Genomic DNA, 10,564 nt, shown 5'->3' with positions numbered 1-10,564 from the left:
AGCAGGATGTTCCCCTGATGCCGTTTCTCTTGTACCTCACTCAGATGTGAACTTTGCAAACTTTGGAGTCAAAGGTTATGAATTTTGGAGAATCTTTTTATGATGGGCTACGAGTACGTTCTCGAAGAACAGTAACTGGCTTCTTTCCAGTAGCTGTTGGAGCAGCAGTTGTGTCCTCACGTGTCCTGGGAATACACAACAAGAAAATTCAGAGTTAAATACCTGAATTTCAATTCTTACAGCACTCAAGATGTTTTTTTTTTCTTGAAAGGCCGCTCAGGAGAGGCTGGGGCCGCCTGGGTTAGGGTTCCACTGTGTAATACCTGAATTTCAATTCTTACAGCACTCAAGATGTTTTTTTTTTTCTTGAAAGGCCGCTCAGGAGAGGCTGGTGCCGCTTGGGTTAGGTTCCAGCTGTGTTGCCTTAAGAGAGGCCCAAGCACAGTTGTTGAGCCCCTGAGCTTCTCCTTGGCATGGTGGCTGAGGTCTTTTCTCAGCAGCGTGTGTTCAAAGCAGTGTCGATGCTGGTGTAGAGATGCTGAGGGTTTCAGTACTCACCCGCTCTCTAGGCCGTAGGAGGCAGCAGTTTAGTCTCATCAGTGTGAATGTAGGACTTGTTGGTATGAAGCCTCTCGCCCTGATCATCTCTCCGCTAAAAATTCTAAACTGGCCTAGTTTAATCCGTGCTTCTGAGTGGGCTCGGTCTGGAGAAGCAGGCAGGGCTGTACTGATGTAAGTGCCTTTGCTGAGCCAGAGGACGCTGCTGCCACCTGCATCGCTGGCACAACTGAATTTGGCGGTGGGCTGCAGGTAGCTCCCAGACACCATGGCGGTTACTGCCAGGAGAGCTTACTCCTCTTCTTGCACGTTGGTGGGAACTTTGATCCAAAATAACCACATCCTTGTAATGATGACGTCAATTTGCGGTAACTTGGGATGTGCTGAGGCATCCCGAAGTCCTCTTTTTCCATTCTGTTTCCTGTGAAACTCTCACTGTTCATATGGAGAACGTATTAGTTTAGGTGGAATCCTCTGTGCTGACGGGAAACTGTGAAGTTATTAAGTACCTTATAAACACAGCTCCTTCATTTAACCCAGGTCTTGGAAGCATCAGGGTGGTTCCCCCAGGCCAGTTAGCTCTGCTGTGTGAAAAATGTATGCTGGTAATTTTGCTTTTTCTTTGACTGTAATGTCATATAATGGAGATGTTTGAAATAAGCAGAGCCCATGTGGTGACTTGTGGGGCAATGACCTTAATTTTCATAAAAACAGCAGACTAAATCATGACTCAGGGTGTGAGTCTTAGGACAAGAGCAAAGGAGTGTTTAGGGCAAGGTGTAAAATATGTGAAAGTGCTGCTGTTAGAGGTTTAAAACAGCCTTTTTTATGCTCTTCTTTTTTTTGGCATTTGTCCTTTGCCATGGGCTCATGAGCTGCTCTTTCACTATTTTTGCTCTGTTGTATCTATAGTATCTACTTATATTTTGTGTAATGCACCTATTAGAGATGCATCGATGGATATGGGACTACTGGGTAAGCAAAGAGTAATGTTTTGTAATGAAACACAGAACAAAAGGATACTTGAAAGAAGACAACCTGGCAAAGAATTAAAATGAGAGGAAAGGGAAAACTTTGGGCTTTCATGGTACAAAAGAAGCGAAGTCTGATGGGAGCGGGGATTCAAGGAAGGGGAGGGTTCATTGTCACTTGGCATTTTGAGTAGTTGAATGTAGCTGATTTTACAGCTGCTCCCCACCAGTTTTCCTTCTCTGTGGTTAAAAGACAAAGCCATCTGCCCTGTTTTCACGCTATGTTGTTTGCATAAACCAGATGAATATTCTCTGAATGTGAAGTGCATGTTCTGCGTGACTCCATCTTCATTGTCTTCCCCCTTTTTATTCTGTAGATCGCACCAATCTGCAAGCAAAGATCATGGCACAGTGTGGGGGGAGACTATTCAAGGCCATTGTTAGAGGCTTCAGAGGTAGGTACAAATTGTTTTTCTTCCTGCTTGCAGGTCAGAGGAGACTCAAACCCCTGGAGCAGCTTTCAGTTTAGTCAGCTGGGTTGTTTTTTGTGGGGGTTTTTTTTTTTTTTGCAATTTCGCTATTTACAGTTTTGAAGTGCAGCAGGTTGAATGGCAGCTTACATTTCTACCTCTAGAAAAGCAGATAACTTTGCTTAGAAGCTTCGGACTGTTGCCCTCTCCTCAAGAAGGCTTTCTGAATCTCTAGCAACTCATAATATAGTAACTTACAACGCAGAGCTCTTAAAAATGCAGGGTTTGTGTATTGATACTTGGATTTGTGTTGTCGGGCAGAGAAAATACCGATGCACGGAAAGCTGCGAGTCTTCCTTGAGCACACAGGGCTTTACTACTTCAAAATTCCGCTTAGGTTGTGGAATATCAGGGAGCAGTGGAAATTTGTTCTCATTGTTCTGAGTGCCAGGGTGTAAAGATATGCTCCTGTGAGCTCCGCTTGCCTAAACACTGATGCAAACACAAAGATGATGCAGTTTTTACTGTGCATGGAGTAATTCTGACACACTTCTAAGTAACGCACTTTGCTTGAATGAAGCGGGGAAAGGTATTTGTCTCATTTTTCTTTTTTTATTATAAAAAAAGTGGAACTCATAGAACCAACTTAAGCAGCTAAAATCTTTGGGGTCATTGGGACTTCAGAGCATGAAATCATCTTAGATTGGTTTTTACAATGTTTCTCTTTAAAATATGAGAAGTGAAATTTTGATTTGGGAAACCCTGAGGTCTGCTGTCAAACCTTATCCATAAGATGAGATTTCTGAAGAGCTTTTACAGAACCTGGACCTCGACATTATCAATGTGTAGCAAGTCTTTTAAACAAAATGTAGACTCTTTTTGAAAGGCTTGAACGCGTCCATCATTTGTGGCAGACCCTTTGAAACTGAGCTTGGAGAAACCCCTGGTGATAGTGAGTTACTGGGTTTTAGTACATCTGTGTGCCGTAGTAAATTCAGACATTTTCTCTATTTATTTAGCAGGGATTCTTGGCTACGTGCTAAGAGTTGTGAGTGAGGTTCTCTTCCTAGCTGTACCCATACATGCTGTACCAGGATTGCGGCAGGGACTTTGCACGGGTTAACGCGGTGGCCTATGGCCCCAGTGAGCTGTTCTCATCCTGATAGGAAAGAGAAGTGTGAAGAGGATTTATCTATTTTGCCCCCAAGTAAAGTTACTGTTTACATACGTGGAAAGAGTCTTACTGGTTACGTGTCTTCCACTTATGTATTAATGTGCCCAAGTATGGTTATCCTCCAAACCTTCAATTTCTATGTTCATTAGACCACTCTTCAGTTTTCAGGTGTCCTTTTAACGGAAATATTTAAAGCTCTGTTAGCTTCACCCTCTGGCTGCTCGGAGCATGCTCTTTACTATCCTGCTAGATTCATAGTCCCTTTCTTCCTGCTGTTTCCTTAAGCAAGTTAAGAGCTTTAGAGAGAGGTAATATCTTTGTTAAAGCGAGCTGGTGCAGCTGGAGGATGAGGAAGGGAAAACAGACCAGTAGTTGTTCTTTCGTTTGGCTTTTGCATGCATGTTTCCTGAGGTTCTTGCAAACTGACTTTTCATTTTCACACAGATCCTCCCGAGCTGGCAACTGATAGAAAAGAGGATGTGTTGGCATGGTCATGCAGGCGGAGGGCTTCACACGGATCCAAAGGAAGGGGTAAAAAATTGCTTAATTAGTATTGCTTATTAAATAAAAAATGTGACCAGCTCCCCAAGAAGAAAAAACAAAGCTGAAGACCCCAAACAACAAACTGTATAAGTGAATCCTTTAGTGGAGTAGGTACTAATTGTTGGTGTAGGGTTACTAGCTCTTAAATCACCAAAGGTTTGTAGTTACTGCTGAAGTGCTTCAGTTGTTTGTTAAAAATACAACCTTAGGGTCACCTACACCTTTGAAATTGGCCTGTGTAACGTCAGGTTTTTTTCATGTCAAGTGTGTTCCCTTTATTGCAGTTTGTTATTCTTGTTTGTGACTGATGTTGCCCTGTGACTTGACATTCAGGAGGGTAGAAATCAGGGTGTGGATACAAGTGAGTGCATCCTTTGGTAAAATTGCTCTTGAAGTGAGGTGGGGAGAGAAGTAATTAGACCGCATGTGTTTTTACTTGGATTTAATGTAATTCATCTGATTGATAGATTGTGGCTGTATTGTATTCAGGAAGCACATGTTCAAATGATGTGATAGGTATGGAAGGAGAAGCAGTACCTTTTATTAGAACAAACGAGTGCAGTTAGAAAACGAGGCAAGCTTTCAGTTAAAACAACACTGTAAAAACTTCATGTGTTTAAGATTGCACAGAATTGTTCTGCCGATACACAAAAGCCTCAGAAATAAGTTTGCACAGGAGGTGAGAAAATAGAAGCTAAATAAGATCAAGACCTCTGATTTTGCAATGATTATAACTTGGTCAAGCTTGGGTGGGATCGTCCTAAAACTGGAGAAGACCATGCTGATGGGAAACTGAAATTTCGGTGGAGAATCAGGTCTTTCAGGGCTGGTTTGCTCATCTCTAACTGTTACAGCATTCATTTTAGGTATTACACGCTTAATCATAGTGTATTTTCTTTGCTCTTACTGCTTTTTACTGTTAGACATCATTCAAAAAGTTAAAGTTCAGTGTGTTCTTTGGTCAGAAAGGAAATGGAAGGTTCTGTTTACCTAAACACTAGTAACATCAAGGAATGGTGGATGTTGCTTTACATTGAGACTCACTAGGAATATATTAGCCAGAAATTTTGATGCCAGCTGATATCTCTTTAGTCTGCTGGGCAGCTGTAAATATTACCGTGGCATTCTGCCTTCACCCATGACTTGCAGCTGTTCCTGTATAAGCCAATCCCCTGACTTTTTTATTCCAATAAATGGAGCTATAGTGTAGTTAATAAAGGACATTGTCAGTTCAGACTGTTGTCGAACTCAACAAATATCAGCTGTGGAGGGTTGCCCAGGAGAAAACAGCAAGAACGAGCTGTAGATAAGCTTAAACATCTGTTTTTTTCACAAAATAATTTTAACTTGCAGCAGTGGCTGATGTGCTGAATACTAAACCTGAAAGCAGGATTGTTCTTTACCACCTTTGGGTTTTTTTGTGTGATAGTCTTTTGTACACAGAATAGAGAGGAACAGAAGCTGTGGTGCCTGACTTGTAGCTAAGCAGACATGTATTACTTCCTTATGGAGAGACCAATGGCCATGACGAAGCCCTGATAACGAGCCTTCCCTCACCCACCACCGTGTCACTCCGTTGCTGTTTGGTTTGCTGGTCATTGCTTGCCCTCTGTGGAAAAGAGTTTGCCCTTTCCCACAGTTCGGAAGGAAAATCCAGGCCCTAGTTTGACATTTATTTAAGCTAAGATACCTGAAAAAAGGATGCTGCCTCCTTCCTCACCTTGATGTTTTGTTAAATAGGTCACTGTATGGTCAGTGAGCTGGTGTGAAGTCATCTAGCTGGAAAGTAACCTGTCCAAATGGTGGGGACACCCCCTCCCCTCCCAAACAGCCACTGCCGCTTCCCTTGCAGCAGTATCATGGACTGAAACAATCTAAATGCCTCCTGCTGCAAAAAAAAAAAAAAAAAATTCTCTTCCCAGCCAGGCTTTTCCTCATGCTGCTGAATTTGTAGGTTTATCTGACTCTCTTTACCGAGTCAAACCCTGCCACAAACACTGAAGAGTTTTCTGCCAGTTTGGTAAACTGAAGCAGTTCATCAAGGTGTTCCCTGAGCTCCAGAGGTGGTAGAGCAATGGGCTGGGGCTCTGCGCTTGAGTGCTGCAAAGAGGAGAAAGCAGGACGGGGAAGCAAGCTGTGAGTGCTTGGGAGAATAACCTGGTGGGGATGGAAGACAGCTGGTGCTAGTACAATACAGAGGCTGATACTGCTTCGTCGGTGAGTACACAGGGAGCCAGAAGTGGGTCTTTTTCTCTTCATCAGCGATGACAGCTTAAATGCAAGTCAAACTACCATTTTCTTCCATCATGCTTCTGATAGCTCATCATCCTGGCACAGGCTTTATCTGTAAAGTCACGGGGTCAGCCCGGTGAAAGCTTTGCAATACTCGATAATCTTGGAGGTGGTGAAGAGCAATGATGACTACTTTTTTTCTCCCCTCTATAAGCATTTTAAGAGGTGAAGCACCTGGATGGGATTTGGGAGGGTGTGCGGAAGGGCAGGGAGATGGTTGATGCTCATTCCGTTGCAAATACTCTTCAGTATTCAGCAGTGTGTTTTAAAAACAGGCTGTGTTCAGGAAGAAGAAAAGGTTTTTCTTTTCGCTCCCTGCTATATTAGAGTTATAGTAGTTTTCCTTCCATTCGTGTAGAAAGAGGCCTTGGAAGAGAATATAAAACATTACTGCCACTTAAAAGGAGGTAAAATAAATGCGTCTCTTCACTTTTTATATACCTCTGAGAACCAAAAAGGGCCTGAGTCCACTGAACAGATTGCTCATCTTAATTCTTAGTATTGCCCCGTGCATATTTAAACTGTTTTTGACTCGTGTTTCTGTACAACAGTAACATTTATTTCATGGTAAACTTTGTCACACGTGTGCATTTTGCATCCCCTTTGATATTCCTTCGTGTTCCTTTTGCAAGGCCTTTGGCAAATGACTGGCTGCCTTCTGACTCTCTCTTCTGAACGCATTTACTGCTGTCACTGTTCAGAGCCATGAAGAAACAGAAATAGGTGCCTTGTTTGCAGCCAGCACCAGCGTGTTTTGTTCTTTTTAATAGCTTCCCTGTGCCAAGTCTGCCTAGCCAATAGCAACGTATAATTAGACCTGCTCAGGTTGCGCTAATATCTGTTGTGTTAATGCGATACCATTTTTTTAACTTCCTTTTAACCTGTAAGTGGTGATCAAAGGTGTTTTCCAAATGTTTGAACTGCTCTTTGTGCCCACCCTTGGCTCAAGTGGGAAGATTCGTGTATATGCTGCAGCGCATACATGAATACAGATTCATGTATCTATCTCCTCAATGGGCAGGACACACCAGAAGGAGTTTTGCATCCTCTCTTCACTTACAAATCTTCCGTATATCCCTGTTTTTAAAGGTGTTTGAAACGGGCTTATACTGTGTGATGCTCCAGTATGTTTGCAGTTGTAGACAGAATGCAGAATCTCTTACCCTTTGGTTTTCTTTGAAGCTATGACCAGAAACCCTGCGATGAATTTTCTAGTTTACAGTTATGGGATTGGCGTCCCTGGTTGCTCAGCAATCTACCTTTTAACAGAACCCTCCCTTTGTGCTCCTACACACTGGACCTCAATAGAGAATTTCTATTCTAATTTGTTTTATCCTCCAAGGTGAGGAGGGAGCATTTAAAGTACACAGTCTCGTGAGGGAATACATTGTAAACCCCGCCTTTCTACTGACTTTGTAATGAAAAGTCATCTGTAAAAGGTGTGGAATTTTTGTCCCCCCGCCCCGCTTCCAGCCAACTACAAAATACTGCCTGAAATGGAGAGATTAGCTGCTGCTCGCTGCCCTCCCTTCAGCTTTAGATAACCTTTGTGTCTCTCCAGTTAACCCCAGGGCAGCGAACGTGGGGCTGATATTGTGCTGTGTGTTCCTGCATTCTCGATGGGATCGCGGTGGTTTAGGCTTCAGATAGCGTATTTAGCTTGGGAGTTAGTGGAATGGATCTCCAGTGTAAGAGATACAGGCATCTGTCCCTCTGTGAAAAAACCTGTGCTCTCTTAAAAAAAAAAAAAAAAGAAAAACCAAAAAAAAAAATAAACCACAACTTCGTTGGGCATCTCCTGAAGGATCCTTCAGGCTCCTGAAAACGGGCCCTGAAAGCCATGGGCAGAGTAAGAGTATTTCATGCTTCTCTGCGAAGTCTGTAAGACGAGCAAAAAAGCTGTGAAAGCGATTGTTGGAAATGCTTAAATTTGTAGTAATGTGACCAAACTGTCTGTGCTGAAGTTTATATTCAGTTCAATTTATATATATTTCAGTTTTGGATATTAATTTGAATTGCTGTAATACTGCTAGGGATTTTTTTTCAATGCTGTGTTCTGTTTTGGCTTACTAAAGGTTCTCCAAACTACTTGGGTTTATTGTAGACCTTTTAGACTTCCTTCTTGCCTTGGCTTTTTGTTACTTCTGTGGTTTGATTTTTTGCATTTTCCCTCCCTTCGTTTCCAAGCTATGTTAAAACAGCTTCCTAAGAAGCCTTTGCAATTTGTGCAGAAGTCCTGAGACGATAAAAAGGAATGGTCAGTTTATTTATTCTGAGAAGTGCTTCAGCTGTGGTGAATTGTGGCTTTCTGTGTTCCATTTACAGCACGCTGTGGCTGCACTCTGAGGACATGTGAAATAGGAACAATTCATCTGTTTTAACAGCTTGTCATGGATATAAACCTAAAAACTTACAACTCGAGATTTTAATACACAGTTGTTAATATCCCAGTCGTTGTGAAGTATCTGTTGCCTATCAAATAAAATACAGAAGTGATCCAAATGTATAAAATTCATTCTTATTTATACTGTTGCTCTGCCTCCTGGGTTCTCTCTACAATGCTTTGCCTCCGTTTGTTCTTTCCAATAGCTAAAAGAGATAGATGCCAAGAAGATCATCAGGGCGATGCTGTCTTACGTGTGGCCCAAAGACCGACCGGACCTGCGAGCCAGAGTAGCCATATCGCTGGGGTTCTTGGCGAGTGCAAAGGTAAGAACGGAGAGTTCATCGTACTGCGGTCCTTGCTATTCATCTGGAGTTCGTACAAGGAAAATATTCTTTTTTATTATTTAAGGGCTCTACAAGCTGAAGATGTCTGTTTGCTGTATGAGGAGCATGTAGATTACAGATAATAGCCTGGATTTTTTAGTGGGGTGTCTATACACGTGATGTGCATGTGTCTGGTTAGGGGGATGGTGACCAGAATTCTTATTTCTGTTGCTCACATTAGCTTAGTCCAGGATTTCCCATCACCCGTTAATCATTTATGTCATAAGTTATGGAAACGTGAGCTCAAGGCTGCCTGCAGATCTTGTCTTGTGCACTGCTGCATCTGATTTCTCTGAGGCTCCGTGCGCATCCTTAATCCTGAATGCGATCAGAGTGGTGGTGTCTACCCCCAGCTCGCTGTGCCGTATGGAAAAGGGGGTTTGAGCTCCAGTCTTGGTTTTCTCTGTGGGCTGACAGTGGAATTTCTGTTGTCTGGTGTCCTGATGGGAAGGGAGCTGTATAATTATTTTTATATTGATTAAAATGTATAAATTTATAAACATATAAATTAAAATTTGTATTGATTTAAATTATTTTTTATATTGAACCGTGCCTTAATTCAAATGATTTTTGTTGTAGTCTTTTGATCATGAAATGGAGGGTTGCTCTTAGCTTTACTTCTTTGTGTGAAAGGATCACTGACACTCTTGCCTGCCAGAAAATTAGTGTTTATTTGTTCCTAGAAGGAAATAGGCATTTCTGCAGATTAATGGATTAACTAAACTTTTGTCCAAACCTTGTAGAAATAGTTCAGAAGAGCAAGTGTTAACTTGGTGCAAAAACCCTTTTGCTTCTGAAAAAAAAATACTTGACTGCAAAACATTGGGAGTAAGTTCTGTAAATAGCACTGAGGCGTAGGGCTCAGCCGGGTGCTTCTGAGTACGGTGAATTTGACCAACCAGAAAGCTAATACTAGTGTCTTGCTGGGATAAGCTGAAGCAGGTACTATTTAGCAATGAGTTTGAGCACTTCAGTTGCTTGCACTTGTTAGCAACTTATTAGCATTCAGCAGCACTGCCATGAGAAGAAACGGATTTCAGCTCCGTAGGTGTCAGGAGCAGCAGCCTTGGAGGAGAAATGTGCTCGATCCCTTGAGCTGAAGAGGAGAGGCCAATCTTGTGGTGTACAGCTCTTCCTCGGGCAGTCTATCAGGTCCTGCTGGTCCTGTCTACGGGAGATATTTTGGTTTGTGCTGCTGTTCAGGACAGGACGTTGCTGATAGTGCAGGTGACAACATGCAGGGTATGGCAGGGCTGTACAAGGAAACTTCCGGCCTTGTCACACGCCTGTGTGAAACACGCAGCAATGCTTTCGGTTGTGCTTTAAAAACTACTGCTCAAAACGCGGGTGCCAGGAGCGTTTTGCCTTGTGTACTCCGCAGTAGCCCTCACAATAATATTTAATTATGTGCTTGGTTCGTCGAGGCTTTGTGCTGTATATTTAAGAATATCCCAATTACCAGATGGTATGAAAATTCTTCTAACTCACTTTCTTTTTAAAGCCTCCTATTAGTAATGCTAATAATAATCTGAAGGCAATTTTGAAGTAAGTTTGAAGAATATTTTTTTCTCTTCTGCTCTTCCCCCACTTCCGTAACTGTAGGGTTGTAGGAAATGGAGAATGTGAATCCAGACCCTCATCCTGCATGTGGCAGCGTCGTACCTCGCTTTTAGGAAATTAATGTTTCGAGCTGCTTTCCGGGGTGTAATGAAAACAAAATTGATGGCCAGGATGCCTGACTCTTGCAAACTCTGTATCATACCAAATACAGAGCTGTTACATTCCTG

General features: G+C 42.4%; 1 protein-coding gene across 1 annotated transcript in view; it reads left to right on the top strand.

Moving 5' to 3' along the window:
- The first annotated feature begins 1,927 nt into the window (after positions 1-1,927).
- The window catches only part of ABCB7 (ATP-binding cassette, sub-family B (MDR/TAP), member 7), a 27,485-nt gene continuing 18,848 nt past the window's right edge, over positions 1,928-10,564 (top strand). The window contains exons 1-3 of the mRNA XM_010138242.1: positions 1,928-1,984; positions 3,618-3,704; positions 8,598-8,717. Of these exons, the coding sequence (XP_010136544.1) occupies positions 3,651-3,704; positions 8,598-8,717 (174 nt within the window). The 5' untranslated portion in view covers positions 1,928-1,984; positions 3,618-3,650. The remainder of the gene's footprint in view (positions 1,985-3,617; positions 3,705-8,597; positions 8,718-10,564) is intronic.

Source organism: Buceros rhinoceros, unplaced genomic scaffold (genome assembly GCF_000710305.1).
Source record: "Buceros rhinoceros silvestris isolate BGI_N320 unplaced genomic scaffold, ASM71030v1 scaffold37476, whole genome shotgun sequence".
Taxonomy (NCBI): domain Eukaryota; kingdom Metazoa; phylum Chordata; class Aves; order Bucerotiformes; family Bucerotidae; genus Buceros; species Buceros rhinoceros.
The sequence above is the reverse complement of the archived record's forward strand: the minus strand, read 5'-3'. Positions and strand labels throughout refer to the sequence as shown.